This window comes from Tachyglossus aculeatus, chromosome 13, assembly GCF_015852505.1.
Source record: "Tachyglossus aculeatus isolate mTacAcu1 chromosome 13, mTacAcu1.pri, whole genome shotgun sequence".
Classification (NCBI taxonomy): domain Eukaryota; kingdom Metazoa; phylum Chordata; class Mammalia; order Monotremata; family Tachyglossidae; genus Tachyglossus; species Tachyglossus aculeatus.
Window position 1 is genome coordinate 1,486,645 of NC_052078.1, and position 21,290 is coordinate 1,507,934.

At 48.0% G+C, this 21,290-nt stretch overlaps 2 protein-coding genes across 5 annotated transcripts in view; both read left to right on the forward strand.

Moving 5' to 3' along the window:
* The first annotated feature begins 1,994 nt into the window (after positions 1–1,994).
* On the forward strand, positions 1,995–11,421 carry MRPL55 (mitochondrial ribosomal protein L55). Of its 2 annotated transcripts, none has more exons than XM_038755729.1 (3): positions 1,995–2,111; positions 6,057–6,288; positions 11,076–11,420. In XM_038755729.1, exons 1-3 carry the CDS (start codon positions 2,086–2,088, stop codon positions 11,226–11,228), a joined length of 411 nt encoding a protein of 136 aa, XP_038611657.1. In that variant the 5' UTR covers positions 1,995–2,085; the 3' UTR covers positions 11,229–11,420. The 2 variants fall into 2 exon arrangements, with proteins under 2 accessions (XP_038611657.1, XP_038611658.1); XM_038755730.1 differs by having other exon boundaries at positions 2,023–2,111; positions 6,105–6,288; positions 11,076–11,421.
* The window catches only part of C13H1orf35 (chromosome 13 C1orf35 homolog), a 28,405-nt gene continuing 9,175 nt past the window's right edge, over positions 2,061–21,290 (forward strand). The window contains exon 1 of one of the 3 annotated variants that reach the window (XM_038755727.1): positions 2,061–2,111. The gene's annotated coding sequence lies outside the window, so the exon portion shown is untranslated. Of the gene's footprint in view, positions 2,112–6,206; positions 6,289–19,423; positions 19,477–21,290 lie in introns of those variants that run through there. The other 2 variants (XM_038755728.1, XM_038755726.1) reach the window with 2 other exon arrangements.

Below are 21,290 nucleotides of genomic sequence, written 5' to 3' on the forward strand. Positions count from 1 at the left end.
TATATTCTATTTATTTTATTTTGTTAATATCAATCAATCAATCGTATTTATTGAGCACTTATGGTGTGCAAAGCACTGTACTAAGCGCTTGCGAAGTACAAGTTGGCAACATACAGAGACAGTCCCTACCCAACAGTGGGCTCACAGTCTAAAAGCTGTGTTTTTGTGTACATATGTAAAATGTGTACATATTTATTACTCTATTTTACTTGTACATATTCTATTTATTTTATTTTGTTAATATGTTTGGTTTTGTTCTCTGTCTACCCCTTCTAGACTGTGAGCCCGCTGTTGGGTAGGGGCCGTCTCTAGATGTTGCCAGCTTGGACTTCCCAAGCGCTTAGTAGAGTGCTCTGCACACAGTAAGAGAAGCAGCGTGGCTCAGTGGGAAGAGCCCGGGCTTTGGAGTCAGAGGTCATGAGTTCAAACCCCGGCTCCACCAGTTGTCAGCTGTGTGACTTTGGGCAAGTCACTTCACTTCTCTGGGCCTCAGTTCCCTCATCTGTAAAATGGGGATTAAGACTGTGAGCCCCCCGGGGGACAACCTGATCACCTTGTAACCTCCCCAGCGCTTAGAACAGTGCTTTGCACATAGTAAGTGCTTAATAAATGCCATTAAAAAAAAATAAGCGCTTAATAAATGCCATAAAAAAAGTAAGTGCTCAATAAATACGATTGAATGAATGAATGAAAAGGCTGTGTTTCCTCCCCCTCCTCCCCTTCTTCCTCCTTTTCCTCCTCCTCCCTCTGTCCCTCCGCCAATGGAGAGAGTGGAAGCGGGAGTCGTCACCCCCAGTCCCCCCAGTTGGATGCCAGCGGTGAAGCGCTCAATAAATACGATTGATGATGATGATGATGATGATTCCTCTCCCCCTCTAGACTGTGAGCTCCTTGTGAGCCGGGAATGTGTCCGTCAATTTTGTTCTATCGCACTCTCCCAAGCGCTTAGTACAGTGCTCTGCACACGGCAGTTGCTCAATAAATACGATACAAGCACCCTGCTCCCTCGCACAGAGCGGTGCTCAGCCCTGCTTTTTTACATTTCATTCCTTCATTCAACTGTATTTATTGAGCGCTTACTGTGTGCCGAGCACTGTACTAAGCGCTTGGGAAGTACCAGTTGGCAATATAAAGAGACAGTCCCTACCCAACAACGAGCCCACTGTAAGTGCTCAATAAATGCGATTGAATGAATGAATGAACAACGGGCTCACAGTCTAGAATAAGCAGCTTGGCTTTGTGGCTAGAGCCCGGGCCTGAGAGTCAGAGGGTCATGGGTTCTAATCCCGGCTCCACCACTCGTCTGCTGTGTGACCTTGACCAAGTCACTTAATCATCATCAATCGTATTTATTGAGCGCTTACTGTGTGCAGAGCACTGTACTAAGCGCTTGGGAAGTCCAAGTTGGCAACATATAGAGACAGTCCCTACCCAGCAGTGGGCTCACAGCACAGTCTAGAACTAAAACACACTTCACTTCTCTGGGCCTCCGTTACCCCATCTGCAAAATGGGGATTAAGAGCGTGAGCCCTATGTGGGACAGGGACAGGATCCAACCTGACTTATCATCATCATCAAGCGTATTTATTGAGCGCTTACTATGTGCAGAGCACTGTACTAAGCGCTTGGGAAGTACAAATTGGCAACATATAGAGACAGTCCCTACCCAACAGTGAGCTCACAGTCTAAAAGGGGGAGACAGAGAAGAAAACCAAACATACTAACAAAATAAAATACATAGAATAGATATGTACAAGTAAAATAAATAGAGTAATAAATATGTATAAACATATATACAGGTGCTGTGGGGAAGGGAAGGAGGTAAGATGGGGGGGATGGAGAGGGGGACTTATATCTCCCCCAGCGCTTCGAACAGCGCTTGGCACATAGCGCGTAGCAAGTACCGTAATTATTATTTTATTATTTCACTTTTGGCAAAGGTCATTCGAAGAGGGGCCCGACTTAGGTCGGTCGGCGGCTTCAGCAAGCCCGGGGCCGCGTGACGCCTCGCTGGTCGGACGGACCAGCGACGGACGTGTTTGGCCACCTCCCCGCGCCGGGGCTGTGTGAGTGCCGTGGGAAACCATGTCCACCCTGTGCAGAACGCTCCGGTAAGTCTGACCACCATCCTCTTCCCCTTCTGCGTTCCTCAGGGCAGAACTTGCTCATCTCCTCTCACGAGGTTTCCCAATAATAATGGCATTTATTAAGGACTTAGTATGTCCAAAGCACTGTTCTAAGCGCTGGGGAGGTTACAACGTGATCAGGTTGTCCCCCGGGGGGCTCACAGCCTTCATCCCCATTTTACAGATGAGGGACCTGAGGCCCAGAGAAGTGAAGTGACTTCCTCAGAGTCACCCAGCTGACCATTGGTGGAGCCGGGATTTGAACCCAGGACCTCTGACTCCAAAGCCCGGGCTCTTTCCACCGAGCCACGCTGCCCAAGCGCTGAGGAGAGGCAGGCCGTCCTGACCTAACCGTCGTCGGGTTTCCCGAGCATCTAAAAGCCGTTCGTTCATTTAGTTGTGTTTATCGAGCGCTTCCTGTGTGCAAAGCACTGTACTAGGCGCTTGGAAGAGGACAGTCCCAACTCCACCGCTTGTCTGCTGTGTGACCTATCTATCCTATTTATTTTATTTTGTTAGTATGTTTGGTTTCGTTCTCCGTCTCCCCCTTTTAGACTGTGAGCCCACTGTTGGGTAGGGACTGTCTCTATATGTTGCCAGTTTGTACTTCCCAAGCGCTTAGTACAGTGCTCTGCACATAGTAAGCGCTCAATAAATACGATTGATGATGATGATGATGACCTCTGTCCAGTCACTTCACTTCTGGGCCTCATCTGGAAAATGAGGATTTTAAGGCCGGGAGCCCGAAGTGGGACGGGGGCTGTGTCCAACCCGATTTTGTTGGTATCCACCCCAGGGCTCAGGCACTGAACTGAGCGCTTAACAATTACCATCATTTTTAAAAAATTATTAGTGGAAAGAGCCCAGGTCTGGGGCCGGAGTCAGTCAGTTGTATTTATTGAGCGCCTTTTGTATTCAGACACTTGTACATAGCTATCCTATTTATTTTATTTTGTTAGTATGTTTGGTTTTGTTCTCTGTCTCCCCCTTTTAGACTGAGCCCACTGTTGGGTAGGGACTGTCTCTATATGTTGCCAATGTTGGATGATGATGCCACGCTGATGCCAGGCTTAGAGTCTACCTTACAAGCTACCTTACGAGTCTACCTTCTAGACTGTGAGCCCACTGTTGGGTAGGGACCGTCTCTATATATTGCCAAATTGTCCTTCCCAAGCGCTTAGTACAGTGCTCTGCACACAGTAAGCGCTCAATGAATACGATTGAATGAATGAATGAGCTGTGTAACTAATTCCGGACAAGAGAGTCGTGGGGACTCAGTTTTTATTTTCCTCGTCCGCCGTTAGGGACAGGAAACATGATCGATCAAAGCCATCTCCTGGGGAGGGTAATAATAATAATAATGGCATTTGTTAAGCGCTTACTATGTGCAGAGCAGTGTTCTAAGCGCTGGTAGGGGGGATACAAGGTGATCAAGTTGCCCCACGTGGGGCTCACAATCAATCCCCATTTTACAGATGAGGTAACTGAGGCTCAGAGAAGTTGTGACTTGCCCAAGGTCACACAGCCGTCATGTGGTGGAGTCGGGATTCGAACCCATGACCTCTGACTCCAAAGCCCGTGCTCTTTTCACTGAGCCACGCTGCATCATAATGGAATTTATTAAGCGCCTACTATGTGCAAATAATAATAATAATAATAATAATAATAATGATGGCATTTGTTAAGCGCTTACTATGTGCACAGCACTGTTCTAAGCACTGGGGGGAATACAAGGTGATCAGGTCGTCCCACGGGGGGCTCACAGTCTTAAACCCCATTTTACAGACGAGGTAACTGAGGCGCAGAGAAGTGACTTGCCTAAAGTCACCCAGCTGACAATTGGCGGAGCTGGGATTTGAACCCGTGGCCTCTGACTCCAAAGCCCGGGCTCTTTCCACCGAGCCACGCTGCTTCTCATACGTTGGTCAGCCCGTCTCCGGAGGGTCTTCTGTGGTGTTTTCCCTCCTCTCTTTGGGGGCGGGGGCCACCGTCCGTCCGCTGGACGCCGGGGTCTCATCCGATTCCGAGGTAATCCTCTTAGCCCCGGGAGGATTCGCTCCGAGCCCACCAAAATAGCTCCCGACCTTGGAGTCCCAGGGACCGGCTGCTGTGTGGACGCCCCTCCCCCAAATCCCCTCCTGGAATCAATCAATCAATCAATCGTATTTATTGAGCGCTTACTATGTGCAGAGCACTGTACTAAGCGCTTGGGAAGTACAAATTGGCATCACATAGAGACAGTCCCTACCCAACAGTGGGCTCACAGTCTAAAAGGGGGAGACAGAGAACAGAACCAAACATACCAACAAAATAAAATAAGTAGGATAGAAATGTACAAGTAAAATAAATAAATAAATAAATAGAGTAATAAATATGTACAACCATATATATATATACAAATATATCCCCTCCTGGAATGGGGGGGGTGGGGGGGGGTTCCGAGAGGCTAATCATCAATCGTATTTATTGAGCGCTTACTATGTGCAGAGCACTGGACTAAGCGCTTGGGAAGTACAAATTGGCAACATCTAGAGACAGTCCCTACCCACCAGTGGGCTCACAGTCTAAAAGGGGGAGACAGAGGACAAAACCAAACGTACTAACAAAATAAAATATATAGGATAGATATGTACAAGTAAAATAAATAAATAAATAGAGTGATAAATCTGTACAAACATATATCCATCTATCCAGGTGCTGTGGGGAAGGGAAGGAGGTAAGATGGGGGGGATGGAGAGGGGGACGAGGGGGAGAGGAAGGAAGGGGCTCAGTCTTGGAAGGCTAATCTGAGGCGGAGGTCATCTCCGGCCGCGCGGTCAGTCCATCCCAACTTCTTCAGCGCCTAAGTTCACGCCAGACCCTCCTAAGAGCCGGATCTCTCTACTAATAGCAGCGTGGCGCGGTGGAAAGAGCCCGGGCTTTGGAGTCAGAGGTCGTGGATTCAAATCCCGGCTTCTCCAACTGTCAGCTCTGTGACTTCGGGCAAGTCACTTCGCTTCTCTGGGCCTCAGTGACCTCATCTGGAAAATGGGGATTAAAACTGTGAGCCCCCCGTGGGACAACCTGATCACCTCGTAACCTCCCCAGCGCTTTGAACGGTGCTTTGCACACAGTAAGCGCTTAACAAATACCATCATCGTTATTATTACTTTATTATTAGTAGTAGTATTTGTTGCTAATACTAATATTATTAGTATTTGTTAAGCGTTCACTACATGCCGAGCACTGGGGTGGGCACAAGCAAATTCATTCATTCAGTTGTATTTATTGAGCGCTTACTGTATGCAGAGCATTGTGCCAAGCGCTTGGGAAGTACAAACAAATGGAGTCGGACACCGCCCCCGTCCCACGTGGGGCTCACAGTCTCCATCCCCATTTTCCAAATGAAACCCCATCTCCGTCGATTTTCCTGGAAAAGCCGGTCCTCCTCCGTGGGGGAAGGGGGGCGGACACGGTCCCGCCTGCGTCTCCGTCCCCATCCTGGCGCTCAGCACAGTGCCCGGCCTAGAGAGAGCGCTGAGTCCGTACCCCAACTATAATAGGAAGGATTTTTAAAATGTCCTCTAGTCTTGTAGACTGTGAGCCCACTGTTGGGTAGGGAGTAAATAGAGTAATAAATACGTACAAGCATATATCCATATATCCAGGTGCTGTGGGGAAGGGAAGGAGGTAAGATGGGGGGATGGAGAAGGGGGAGAGGAAGGAAGGGGCACAGTTGGCAGAGACGGGATTTGAACCCATGCCCTCTGACTCCAAAGCCCGGGCTCTTTCCACTGAGCCACGCTGCTTCTCCGCTCAATCGGAACGATTACCGTGTGCGGAGCACTAGACTAAGCGCTTGGGAAGTCCAAGTCGGCAACATTAGAGACGGCCCGTGCCCCACAGCGGGCTCACGGTCTAGAAGCCATGGTGATGGTGGCATTTGTTAAGCGCTTACTGTGTGCCAAGCACTGTTCTAAGCGCGGTGTTTCGTTCCAGCTTCCTGCCGCGGGCGAGCGCGAAGAGGCTTCTCCACGGCTCCCCGGCCCCGGCCAACTCCAACCGGGCGGCCCTGACCCGCGTCCATCGCGCGGCCTACGCCCGCTGCTACCCGGTGCTTCTCGTGCGGGAGGACGGCTCCACCATCCGCATCCGCTACCGGGAGCCCCGGCACCTGCTGGCCGTAAGTCCCCCCTCCCCACCGCCCCCCGGGAGCAGCCAAGCTCCCGGCGCGGCCGATCAGTCAATCAGCGGTACTTATTGAGCGCTTACCAGGGACAGTCCTCTCTGTCTCCCCCTTTTATCAATCAATCGTATTTATTGAGCGCTTACTATGTGCAGAGCACTGTACTAAGCGCTTTAGACTGTGAGCCCACTGTTGGGTAGGGACTGTCTCTATATGTTGCCAATTTGTACTTTCCAAGTGCTTAGTACAGTGCTCTGCACATAGTAAGCGCTCAATAAATACGATTGATGATGATGATGATGATGATGATGAGAGAACGCTGTAGCAAGCGCTTGGGTGACACGTTCCTTGCCCCCAATGAGCTCACAGTTTAGAGGGTCTTGGATCCCCCCCCCCCAACCTTTCATTCATTCCGTCTTTGTAGTTACCGAGTAATAATGTTGGCGTTTAATAATCAATCAATCGTATTTATTGAGCGCTTACTGTGCGCAGAGCGCTGGACTAAGCCCCTTGGGAAGTCGAAGTTGGCAACATCTAGAGACGGTCCCTACCCAACTGTGGGCTCACGGTCTGGAAGGGGGGAGACAGAGAACGAAACCAAACGTATTGACAAGATAAAATAAATAGAAATGGAGAGAGAGAAGCAGAGAGGGGGCAGAGAGACAGAGAAAGAGGAAGAAATAGAGAAATGGAGAGAGAGAGAGAAACAGAGAGGGGGCAGAGACAGAGGCAGAGAAAGAGAGGAAGAAATAGAGAAATGGAGAGAGAGAGAGAGGGCAGAGAGGCAGAGACAGAAAGAGAAACAGAGACGCGCTTACTATGTGCAAAGCATGAGCTCACAGTTTAGAGGGTTTTGGACCCCCCCCATCCTTCATTCATTCCGTTTTTGTATTTACCGAGTAATAATGATGGCATTTATTAAGCGCTTACCATGTGCAAAGCATGAGCTCACAGTTTAGAGGGTTTTGGATCCCCCCCCGCCCACCTTTCTTACCATGTGCAAAGCATGAGCTCACAGTTTAGAGGGTTTTGCATCCCCCCCACCCTTCATTCATTCCGTTTTTGTATTTACCGAGTAATAATGGTGGCATTTATTAAGCGCTTACTATGTGCATAGCATGAGCTCACAGTTTAGAGGGTTTTGGATCCCCCCCGCCCACCTTTCTTACCATGTGCAAAGCATGAGCTCACAGTTTAGAGGGCTTTGGATCCCCCCCACCCTTCATTCATTCCGTTTTTGTAATTACCGAGTAATAATGGTGGCATTTATTAAGCGCTTATTATGTGCAAAGCGTGAGCTCACAGTTTAGAGGGTTTTGGATCCCCCCTCCCCCCCTTCATTCATTCCGTTTTTGTATTTACCGAGTAATAATGATGGCATTTATTAAGCGCTTACCAAGTGCAAAGCATGAGCTCACATTTTAGAGGGTTTTGGATCCCCCTCTCCCTTCATTCATTCCGTTTTTGTATTTACCGAGTAATAATGGTGGCGTTTATTAAGCGCTTACCATGTGCAAAGCATGAGCTCACAGTTTAGAGGGTTTTGGATCCCCCCCGCCCACCTTTCTTACCATGTGCAAAGCATGAGCTCACAGTTTAGAGGGTTTTGCATCCCCCCCACCCTTCATTCATTCCGTTTTTGTATTTACCGAGTAATAATGGTGGCATTTATTAAGCGCTTACTATGTGCAAAGCATGAGCTCACAGTTTAGAGGGTTTTGGATCCCCTCCCCACCCTTCATTCATTCCGTTTTTGTATTTACCCAGTAATAATGGTGGCATTTATTAAGTGCTTACTATGTGCAAAGCATGAGCTCACAGTTTAGAGGGTTTTGGATCCCCGCCACCCTTCATTCATTCCGTTTTTGTATTTACCGAGTAATAATGGTGGCGTTTATTAAGCGCTTACTACGTGCAAAGCATGAGCTCACAGTTTAGAGAGTTTTGGACACCCCCCCCCCCCCCCAGACCCTTCATTCATTCTGTTTTTGTATTTACCGAGTAATAACGATGGCATTTAGTAAGCGCTTACTATGTGCAAAGCATGAGCTCACAGTTTAGAGGGTTTTGGATCCCCCCCACCCTTCATTCATTCCGTTTTTGTATTTACCGAGTAATAAAGATCAATCAATCAATCATATTTATTGAGCGCTTACTATGTGCAGAGCACTGTACTAAGCGCTTGGGAAGTCCAAGTTGGCAACATCTAGAGACAGTCCCTACCCAACAGTGGGCTCACAGTCGAAAAGGGGGAGACAGAGAACAGAACCAAACATACTAACAAAATAAAATAAATAGGATAGATATGTACAAGTAAAATGAATAAATAAATAGAGTAATAAATATGTACAAACATATATACATATATACAGGTGGCATTTATTAAACGCTTACTATGTGCAAAGCACTGTTCTAAGTGCTGGGGAGATTACAAGGCAATTAGGGTGTCCCACAGGGGGCTCACAGTCTTCATCCCCATTCTACAGATGAAGTAACTGAGGCCCAGAGAATCAATCAATCAATCGTATTTATTGAGCGCTTACTGTGTGCAGAGCACTGTACTAAGCGCTTGGGAAGTACAAATTGGCAACATATAGAGACGGTCAATCAATCAATCAATCACATTTATTGAGCGCTTGCTGTGCAGAGCACTGTACTAAGCGCTTGGGAAGTACAAGTTGGCAACATATAGAGACAGTCCCTACCCAACATTGGGCTCACAGTCTAGAGAAGTGAAGTGACTTGCCCAAAGTCACACAGCCGACAGTTGGCGGAGCCGGGATTTGAACCCATGACCTCTGACTCCAGAGACCGAGTGCTTCCTTAGTAGATTTTGTCTGTTTGGTGTTTTATCATCCTCTCCCAAGCGCTTAGTACAGTGCTTTGCACACAGCTTGCAATACATACGATCGAATGACTGAATGAAAGTACAGTGCCCGTCACATATTTAAGCGCTTAACAAATACCGGCATCATTATTTCTTTTTGTTTTCAAGCGTATTTATTAATAATAATAACGATGGCATTTGTTAAGCGCTCGCTATGTGCCAGGCACTAAGTGCTGGGGGTGTGAGTGCCAATTGTGTGCAAAGTACCCACCGGTAGTATGTACAGAGTGTTTGCTGTACTAAGCGCTTGGGAGAATACAATAGAGAAGCAGTGGTGGTTCAGTGGGAAGAGCCCGGGCTTTGGAGTCAGAGGTCATGGGTTCAAATCCCGGCTCCGCCACTTGTCAGCTCTGTGACTTTGGGCGAGTCACTTCACTTCTCTGGGCCTCAGTTCCCTCATCTGTAAAATGGGGATGAAGACTGTGAGCCTCCCACCATGGGACAACCTGATCACCTTGTAACCTCCCCAGCGCTGAGAACAGTGCTTTGCTCATAGTAAGCACTTAATAAATGCCATTATTATTATTATTATTATTATAATGATAGACGTTCCCTGCCCACAACAAGCTGACGGTCTAGAGGACGTTCTCGAGTTTCCTGTCCCCTGCCCCTTTCCAGAAAGGGAAACTAGAGGCCCAGAGATGTGCGGTAGGTTGCCCCACGTCACACAGCCCCCCAGCGCTAAGCAGAGGGGCCCGGGGGTCTGATTCCCCCCGCAGGGGTAGGGAGAAGCGCAGAAGCAGCATGGCTCAGTGGAAATCAATCAATCGTATTTATTGAGCGCTTACTGTGTGCAGAGCACTGGACTAAGCGCTTGGGAAGTACAAGTTGGCAACATATACAGTCCCTCCCCAACAGTGGGCTCACAGTCTAAAAGGGGGAGACAGAGAACAAAACCAAACATACTAACAAAATAAAATAAATAGAATAGATATGTAGGAGCAAAATAAATAAATAAATAGAGTAATAAATATGTACAAACATATACATATATACAGGTGCTGTGGGGAAGGGAAGGAGGTATATGTCTGTACGTATTTATTACTCTATTTATTTTACTTGTACCTATTATATTTATTTTATTTTAATAAATATTAAATAATATTAAATATTAAATAATTTATTATTTTAATAAGCACTGTACTAAGCGCTTGGGAAGTACAAGTTGGCAACATATAGAGACAGTCCCTGCGCAACAGTGGGCTCACAGTCTAAGAGGGGGACACAGAGAACAAAACCAAACATACTAACAAAGTAAAATAAATAGAATAGATATGTACAGGTAAAATAAATAAATAAGTACAAACATATATCCATATATCCAGGTGCTGTGGGGAAGGGAAGGAGGTAAGATGGGGGGATGGAGAGGGGGACGAGGGGGAGAGGAAGGAAGGGGCTGGAAAGAGCCTGGGCTTTGGAGTTAGAGGTCATGGGTTCAAATTCCGGCTCCGCCACTTGTCAGCTGGGTGACTTTGGGCGAGTCACTTGACTTCTCTGGGCCTCAGTGACCTCATCTGGAAAATGGGGATGAAGACTGGGAGCCCCCCGTGGGACAACCTGATCACCTTGTAACCTCCCCAGCGCTTAGAACGGCGCTTCGCACAGTAAGCGCTTAACAAATGCCATCATTGTTATTAGGGACCGTCTCTATATGTTGCCAACTTGTACTTCCCAAGCGCTTAGTCCAGTGCTCTGCACACAGTAAGCGCTCAACAAATACGATTGAATGAATAAGCCCCAGAGTCGTGTGGGACTCGGTCTCCGTCTCACACGGGGCTCCCCACTCCTCCTCATTCATTCAGTCGTATTTATTGAGCGCCGAGAGACGGACCCCTTCCCTTCCGCGCCCTCCCTCCTTTCGGGGGGCCCCGTTCGAGGGTCCCGCCCGCCTCCACAGATGCCGGTCGACATGGACACCCTGTCCCCGGAGGAGAGGAAGGCCAGGCTGCGGAGGCGGAACTCCAGGCTGGCCGGGAAGAAGGACGAGGAGCCCGAGGTCCTGGACCACTTCCAGCTGGACCGCTACCAAAAGTTCTGGAAGAAGAAATGAGCCCGAGGCGGGGGGGGTGGGCGACCCCCGGCCCTTCACGTCTCCATCATCATCGTCGTCACCGCCGGCGGTACCTACTGAGCGCCCCCGGGGTGCCGAACGTGGGGCGAGTTTGAAGATCCAGTCCCCGTCATTCATTCAGTGCCATTTTATTGAGCCACTAAATAAATAAATAAACTTATTTATTTCTAGGCTGTGAGCCCGCTGTTGGGTAGGGACCCTCTTGTCCATATCTATTCTATTTATTTTATTGTGTTAATATGTTTGGTTTTGTTCTCTGTCTCCCCCTTCTAGACTGTGAGCCCGCTGTTGGGTAGGGACCCTCTTGTCCATATCTATTCTATTTATTTTATTGTGTTAATATGTTTGGTTTTGTTCTCTGTCTCCCCCTTCTAGACTGTGAGCCCGCTGTTGGGTAATAATAATAATGGCATTTATTAAGCGCTTACTATGTGCAAAGCACTGTTTTAAGCGCTGGGAAGGTTACAAGATGATCAGGTTGTCCCATGGGGGGCTCACAGTCTTCATCCCCATTTTCCAGATGAGGCCCAGAGAAGTTAAGCAACTTGCCCAAAGTCACACAGCTGGCAGTTGGCGGAGCCGGGACTTGAACCCATGGCCTCTGACTCCAAAGCCCGTGTTCTTTTCCACTGAGCCATGCTAGGGACCGTCTCTATCTGTTGCCAACTTGGACTTCCCAAGCGCTTAGTCCAGTGCTCTGCCCACAGTAAGCGCTCAATAAATACGATTGATTGATTGATTGATGTGGCCAACCTGTACTTCCCAAGCGCTTAGTCCAGTGCTCTGCCCACAGTAGGCGCTCAATAAATACGATTGATTGATTGATTGATTGATGTTGCCAATTTGTACTTCCCAAGCGCTTAGTAAAGTGCTCTGCACACAGTAAGTGCTCAATAAATCCGATTGATGTTGCCAACTTGTACTTCCCAAGCGCTTAGTCCAGTGCTCTGCACACAGTAAGCGCTCAATAAATACGATTGATTGATTGATTGATGTGGCCAACCTGTACTTCCCAAGCGCTTAGTCCAGTGCTCTGCACGCAGTAAGCGCTCAATAAATACGATTGATTGATTGATGTGGCCAACCTGTACTTCCCAAGCGCTTAGTCCAGTGCTCTGCGCACAGTAAGCGCTCAATAAATACGATTGAATGAATGAGTTGAGCGCCTACTGTGTGCAGAGCACTGGACTAAGCGCTCGAAGGAGCATCCGTTCTTGGCTTCCTCTCGCTGGCCCCCCTCAGATGTCTGAAAAAGGTGAACTTCCCCTCCGGCCCCCCGGATTTCTGCGACCGACCCCCGCTGATTGCAGATTTTCCATTCACCGCTGTGTCTAACCCATGTCACTCAGTCCATCAATCAGTCATTTTTATGAGGCGTTGACGGCGTGCGGAGCTCTGTACTGAGCGCTTGGGAGAGTACCCTAGAGCAGAGTTGGTAGATAGCACAGGGACTGCGTCCAGCCTGATTCGCTTGGATCCACCCCAGCGCTTAGTACTGTGCCTGACGTGTAGTAAGCGCTTAGCAAGTGCTGTGATTATTATTATAATATAATATAAGAGAAGCAGCACGGCTCAGTGGAAAGAGCATGGGCTTTGGAGTCACAGGTCATGGGTTCAAATCCCGGCTCCGCCACTTGTCAGCTGTGTGACTTTGGGCAAGTCACTTCACTTCTCTGGGCCTCAGTTACCTCATCCGTGAAATGGGGATTAAGACTGTGAGCCCCCCGTGGGACAACCTTGTAACCTCCCCAGCGCTTAGAACAGCGCTTTGCACATAGTAAGCGCTTAATAAATGTCATTATTATTATCGTTCAGTCCAGAGGGGGAGACAGGCCTTCGGATAAATTACAGATATATTGAAGAGCTGTGGGGCTGAGGGTAGGGTTAAATAAAGTACCCCTAAAGAGTCCAATACCCCCAAGGGTGGATGGACTTTTGTTTTGAAGGGGGGACGGGGAGACAATCTGTTTTCCAGTCTGGTTCCCTATGTCCCAAGCTCCCAGTGTTGGTACTTGTGTGCGTGTGTGGTGGTGGGGAGGGGTCTCCAGGGCTCTGAGTCCCCCCTGCCCCTAACAAGGGACTTTGGAAAAAGTGCTTCTGTCTCTTTAAGGGAGAGGGCGGGCATCAGATTCATTCATTCATTCTTTCATTCATTCATTCAATCGTATTTACTGAGCGCTCACTGTGTGCAGAGCACTGGACTAAGCGCTTGGGAAGTCCAAGTCGGCAACATATAGAGACAGTTCCTACCCAACTGCGGGCTCACCGTCTAAAAGGGGGAGACAGACAACAAAACCAAACATATTAACAAAATAAAATAAATAGAATAAATATGTACAAGTAAAATAGAGTAATAAATATGTACAAACATATATACAGGTGCTGTGGGAAGGGGAAGAAGGTGAGGGGGAGAGGAAGGAGGGGGTTCAGTGTGGGAAGGCTGCCTGGAGGAGGTGAGCTCTCAGTAGGGCTTTGAAGGGATTGGTGTTCAGTCGTATTTATTGAGCACTTACTGTGTGCAGATCATTCATTCAATCGTATTGAGCGCTTACTGTGTGCAAAGCACTGGACTAAGCGCTTGGGAAGGACAAGTCGGCGACATCTAGAGACGGTGCCTACCCAACAACGGGCTCACAGTCTAGAAGGGGGAGAAAGACAGCAAAACAAAACATATTAACCACATTAAATAGAATAAATATGTACAAGTAAAATAAATAAATAGAGTAATAAATATGTACAAACATATATACAGGTGCTGTGGGAAGGGAAAGAAGGTGAGGGGGAGAGGAAGGAGGGGGCTCAGTCTGGGAAGGCCGCCTGGAGGAGGTGAGCTCTCAGTAGGGCTTTGAAGGGATTGGTGGTCATTCATTCAATCGTATTTATTGAGCGCTTACTGTGTGCAGAGCACTGGACTAAGCGCTTGGGAAGGACAAGTCGGCGACATCTAGAGTCGGTCCCTACCCAACAACGGGCTCACAGTCTAGAAGGGGGAGACGGACGACAGAACAAAACATGTGGACGGGTGTCATCAGAATAAATAGAAATAAAGCTAGATGCCCATCATTAACAAAATCAATAGAATAGTAAATATGGACAAGTGAAATAAATGGAGTAATCAGTCTGTACAAACATAAATACAGGTGCTGTGGGGAGGGGAAGGAGGGAGGGTGGGGGGGGATGGGGAGGAGGAGAGGAAAAATAATAATAATGGCATTTGTTAAGCGCTTACTATGTGCAAAGCACTGTTCTAAGCGCTTGGGGGGATACAAAGTGATCAGGTTGTCCCACATGGGGCTCACAGTCTTAATCCCCATTTTACAGATGAGGCAACTGAGGCTCAGAGAAGTGAAGTGACTTGCCCAAGGTCACACAGCAGACATGTGGCGGAGCCGGGATTCGAACCCATGACCTCTGACTCCAAAGCCCGGGCTCTTCCCACTGAGCCAAGGGGGCTCAGTCTGGGAAAGCCTCGCCCGCTTCCCAGTGTCCGGTCCAGCACTCCGCAACGTGAGGGGCTCTGGACAGCCCGTCCTCAATCAATCAATCAATCAATCAATCAATCGTATTTATTGAGCGCTTACTGTGTGCAGAGCACTGCACTAAGCGCTTGGGAAGTACAAGTTGGCAACACATAGAGACAGTTTATGTTTCCAGCCACTTACGCATCATTTCTAAACCATCACTGGTATTTATTGAGCGCTTACCATGTGCAGAGAACCGTGCTAAGCGCTTGGGAGAGTGCAGTAAAGTTAAGACACAGTCTGTCCTCAAGAGGTTTGTGATCCAGAGGGGGATCCAGGCATTAAAGTAATGTGTCATATTTGTTAATAATAATAATAATGTTGGTATTTGTTAAGCGCTTACTATGTGCCAAGCACTGTTCTAAGCGCTGGGGTAGATACAAGATAATCAGGTTGTCCCACATGGGGCTCCCAGTCTTAAGTGCTCTTAGACTGTGAGCCCACTGTTGGGTAGGGACTGTCTCTATATGTTGCCAACTTGTACTTCCCAAGCGCTTAGTACAGTGCTCTGCACACAGTAAGCGCTCAATAAATAGGATGGATGATGATGAAGTGCTTACTATGTGCGAAGCACTGTACTAAGTGCTTATTATGTGCCAAGCACCATACTAAGTGCTTATTATGCGCCAAGCACCATACTAAGTGCTTACTATGTGCCACGTGTTGTACTATGTGCTAAGCGCCATACTAAGTACTTACTGTGTGCCAAGCATGGCTAATTTTATTATTTATAATAATAATAATAATGATGGCTAAGCGCTGGGGTGGATACAAGCAAATCGGGTTGGACCCAGTCCCTGTCCCACCTGGGGCTCACAGTCTCAATCTCCATTTTCCAGATTAATTAATTCATTCAATCGTATTTATTGAGCGCTTACTGCGTGCAGAGCACTGTACTAAGCGCGTGGGAAGTACAAGTCGGCAACATCTAGAGACGGGCCCTACCCAACAGCGGGCTCACAGTCTAGAAGGGGGAGACGGGCGACAAAACAAAACATGAACAAAAAATAAATAGAATAAATATGTACAAATAAATATATAGGGTGATAAATCCGTACAAACATCTATACAGGTGATGTGGGGAGGGGAAGGAGGTAGGGTGGGGGGGATGGGGAGGGGGAGATGAGGGAACTGAGGCCCAGAGAAGTGAAGTGACTTGCCCAGGGTCACACAGCAGACAAGTGGTGGAGCCGGATTAGAACCTGTGACCTGCCGACTCCCAGCCCCAGGCTCTATTATCATCAATCGTATTTATTGAGCGCTTACTATGTGCAGAGCACTGTACTAAGCGCTTGGGAAGTACAAATTGGCAACATCTAGAGACAGTCCCTACCCAACAGTGGACTCACAGTCTAAAAGGGGGAAACAGAGAACAAAACCAAACATACTAAAAAAATAGAATAGATATGGACAAGTAAAATAAATAGAGTAATAAATCTGTACAAACATATATCCATCTATCCAGGTGCTGTGGGGAAGGGAAGGAGGTAAGATGGGGGGGATGGAGAGGGGGACGAGGGGGAGAGGAAGGAAGGGGCTCAGTCTGGGAAGGCCTCCTGGAGGAGGTGAGCTCTCAGCAGGGCCTTGAAGGGAGGAAGAGAGCGAGCTTGGCTCTATCCCTTTGGCCGCATTGCTTCTGCTTCTGCGGGTGCTCAGTACGTATTCCTGGCCGGATGGAGGGGCGCAAAAGGAGCCTGGCCTAGCAGAAAGAGCACCGGCCTGGGAGCCGGAGGACCTGGGTTCTAATCCTGGTTCCGCCATTTGTCAGCTGTGTGACTTTGGGCAAGTCACTTCACTTCTCTGGGCCTCAGTTCCCTCATCTGGAAAATGGGGATGAAGACTGGGAGCCCCCCGTGGGACAACCTGATAACCTTGTAACCTCCCCAGTGCTTAGAACAGTGCTTTGCACTTAGTAAGCGCTTAATAAATGCCATTATTATTATTATTATTATTATTATTATTATAATCATGGCATTTATTAAGCGCTTACTATCTATGTGCAAAGTATATGCACATATATATAGTATATATGTATATACCTGTATATATGTTTGAACATATTTATTAGTCCTTATTTTATTTGTACATATTCTATTTATTTTATTTTGTTAATATGTTTTGTTTTGTTCTTTGTCTCCCCCTTCTAGACCGTGAGCCCGCTGTTCAGTAGGGACTGTCTCTATATGTTGCCAACTTGGACTTCCCAAGCGCTTAGTACAGTGCTGTGCACACAATAAATGCGATTGAATGAATGAATGAATGCAAAGCACTGTTCTAAGCGCTGGGAAGGTTACAAGTTGATCAGGTTGTCCCTTGTACTTGTCCTTCCCAAGCGCTTAGTACAGTGCTCTGCACACAGTAAGCGCTCAATAAATACGATTGATTGTCCCACAGGGGGCTCACAGTCTTAATCCCCATTTTACAGATGAGGGAACTGAGGCATAGAAGTGAAGTGACTTGCCCAAAGTCACCCAGCTGACAAGTGGCGGTGCTGGGATTTGAACCCATGACCTCTGACTCCAAAGCCCGGGCTCTTTCTACTGAGCCATGATCACCTCGTATGCCCCCCAGGCCATAGAACAGTACTTGGCACATAGTAAGCGCTTTACAAATACCATTATTATTATTATGCCGGCTCTGCCTAGTGTCTGCTGTGTGACCTTGGGCAAGTCATTTAATTTCCCTGGGCCTCAGTGACCTCATCTGCAAAATGGGGATTAAGACCGTGAGCCCCAGGTGGGACAGGGACTGTGTCCAGCCCTGTTAACTTGTTTCTACCCAGTGTTAAAAACAGTGCTTCGCACATAGTAAGCGCTGAACAAGTACTGTAATAATAATAATAATGGTACTTGTTAAGTGCTTACTAGGTGCCAAGCACTGTTCTAAGCCCTTGGGTAGATGCAAATTAATTAGGTTGGACACTGTCCCTCATAGGGCTCACAGTCTTAATCCCCATTTTACAGATGAGGTCACTGAGGCCAAGAGAAATGAAGTGACTGGCCCAAGGTCACCCAGCCGATATGTGGCGGAGCCGGAATTAGAACCCATGACTTTCTGACTCTCAAGCCCGTGCTCTATCCACTAAGCCACGCTGCTTCTCATAATTATTCCCTAACATTTATTAGAGTGAACGAAGGAAAAGAGGAAGGTGGGTTGGCCTTAGGGGAGGCGTGAAGCCTCAGTGATGTGTATATAGTGGAAAGAGCCCGGGCTTTGGAGTCAGAGGTTGTGGGTTCAAATCCCGGCTCCACCAACTGTCAGCTGTGTGACTTTGGGCAAGTCACTTAATAATAATAATAATTATGGCATTTGTTAAACGCTTACTATGTGCAAAGCACTGTTCTAAGCGCTGGAGGGGATACGGTGTGATCAAGTTGTCCCACGTGGGGCTCACAGTCCTAATCAATAAATCAATCAATCAGTCAATCGTATTTATTGAGCGCTTACTGTGTGCAGAGCACTGTACTAAGCTCTTGGGAAGTACAAATCGGCAACATATAGAGACAGTCCCTACCCAACAGTGGGCTCACAGGCTAAGAGGGGGAGACAGAGAACGAAACCAAACATATTAACAAAATAAATAGAATAGATATGTACAAGTAAAATAAATAGAGTAATAAATCTGTACAAACATATATCCATATATCCAGGTGCTGTGGGGAAGGGAAGGAGGTAAGATGGGGGGATGGAGAGGGGGACGAGGGGGAGAGGAAGGAAGGGGCTCAGTCTGGGAAGGCCTCTTGGAGGATACGATTGATTTTTTGATTGATTGCCTCTATATGTTGCCAACTTGTACCTGATCACCTTGTATCCCCCCGGCGCTTGGAACATTGCTTTGCACATAGTAAGCGCTTAACAAATGCCATTATTATTATTTCATTATTATAAATTCATTATAAATTATAATGAATTATAAATTCATTATAAATTATTATAAATTCAATTATTATAAATATAATTTATTATTATTCCCTTCCTTCCTCTCCCCCTCGTCCCCCTCTCCATCCCCCCATCTTACCTCCTTCCCTTCCCCACAGCACCTGTATATATGTATATGTTTGTACATATTTATTACTCTATTTATTTATTTATTTTATTTGTACATATCTATTCTATTTATTTTATTTTGTTAGTGTGTTTGGTTTTGTTCTCTGTCTCCCCCTTTTAGACTGTGAGCCCACTGTTGGGGAGGGACTGTCTCTATATGTTGCCAATTTGTACTTCCCAAGCGCTTAGTACAGTGCTCTGCACATAGTAAGCGCTCAATAAATACGATTGATGATGATGATGTACCTCCCAAGCGCTCACTGCAGTGCTCTGCACACAGTAAGCGCTCAATAAATACGGTTGATTGATTAATGAAGGCCTGACTGGGGCCCGACTGGGGCGCCCCTGGTGGGCAGGTCCTGGGCCGGCCGGGCGGGGGCGCCGGAGGGCCGGCTCACGGGGTTGGCACGTGACCCTCCCTCAGCCAATGGGGAGCCGCGCCGCGGCAGTTTCTCCTCCCCCCCGTGTGCCGGAGTGGTTCAGTCCGCGCCCCCGCGGCGCCCCCCGTGCCCTGCCGTCGTTGGTCTCTCCCAGGGCCCGCCGTGACCGCGGGCGGAAGTGGCTGGCGCGCGTGCGCGCTCCCGCGGCCGCCCCTCCCCCCCCCTCCCTCGGGCGCGCATGCGCGCTGCCCCTCACACACACCCGGGGGAGGGGCCCTGGTAAGACGGGGGGAGGGGGGGAGGGGGCTGCGGGGGAAACTGAGGCACGGGGCCGGGAGGGGGGAAGGGAGGGAGGTGCCCTTCACTCGGCCTCAGTTTCCTCAGCTGTAAAATGGGAACCTCTGGGGGCAACAATAACAATAACAATGTTGGCCTTTGTTAATAATAATAATAATAATAATAATGTTGGCATTTGTTAAGCGCTCACTATGTGCAAAGCACTGTTCTAAGCGCTGGGGGGGGATACAAAGTGATCAGGTTGTCCCCCGTGGGGCTCACAGTCTTCATCCCCATTTTACAGATGAGGTCACTGAGGCTTAGAGAAGTGAAGTGACTTGCCCAAGGCTACACAGCAGGCATGTGGCGGAGCCGGGATTCGAACCCATGACCTCTGACTCCAAAGCCCGGGCTGTTTCCACTGAGCCACGCTGCTTCCCATTTGTCATTTGTTAAGCGCTTACTATGTGCCAAGCACTGTTCTGAGCGCTGGGGGGGGGATACAAAGTGATAGGTTGTCCCACGTGGGGTTCAAAGTCTTCATCCCCATTTTACAGATGAGGTAAGTCTTCTTCCTAAGCGCTTAGTCCAGTGCTCTGCACACAGTAAGCGCTCAATAAATACGATTGATGATGATGATGATGTAACTGAGGCTCAGAGAATAATAATAATAATAATGATGGCATTTGTTAAGCGCTTACTATGTGCAGAGCACTGTTCTAAGCGCTGGGGGGGATACAAGGTAATCAGGTTGTCCCCTGTGGGGCTCACAGTCTTAATCCCCATTTTACAGATGAGGGAACTGAGGTTCAGAGAAGTGAAGTGACTCACCCGAGGTCACCCAGCAGACATGTGGCGGAGTCGGGATTCGAACCCCTGACCTCGGACTCCAAAGCCCGGGCTCTTTCCACTGAGCCACGCTGCTTCTCAATAACAGTAGTAACTGTTGGGTGTGTGCTAAGCGCCTACTACGTGCTAGGCGCTGTAGTCATCATCATGATGATGCCATTTATTAATAATAGCGATGGCATTTGTCAATCAATCAATCAGTCGTATTTATTGAGTGCTTTCTGTGTGTGGAGCACTGGACTAAGCGCTTGGGAAGTCCAAGTCGGCAACATAGAGAGACGATCCCTACCCAAAGCGCTTAATAATAATAATAATAATGATGGCGTTTATTAAGCGCTTACTATGTGCAAAGCACTGTTCTAAGCGCTGAGGAGGTTACAGGGTGGTCAGGTTGTCCCACGGGGGGCTCACAGTCTTCATCCCCATTTTACAGATGAGGGAACTGAGGCCAAGAGAAGCAAAGTGACTTGCCCAAAGTCACACAGCTGACAGTTGGGGGGGGCCGGGATTTGAACCCACGACCTCTGACTCCCAAGGCCGCGCTCTTTCCACTGAGCCAAGCTGTCTACTGTGTGACTTTGGGCAGGACACTTCACTTCTCTGTGCCTCAGTTCCCTCATCTGTAAAAGGGGGATGGAGACTGTGAGCCCCCCGTGGGACAACCTGATCACTTTGTAACCTCCCTGGCGTTCACAACAGTGTTTTGCACATAGTAAGTGCTTAACAAATGCCATAATAATAATAATAATAGTAATGCACCCTCTAGACTGTAAGATAGTGATGGGGAGGGAACGTGTCTGCTAATTCCCTTGCTTTGTCCTCTTCCAAGCGCTTAGTACAGTGCCTTGCATACAGTAGGAGCTCAGTAAGTACCATTCATTAATTGTGTCTAGCCCAGTGCCCAGGACAGCTTTGGGCAAATAGGAAGTGGAGACTGTGTGCTATTATTAATTGTTGTTAAATTTGTT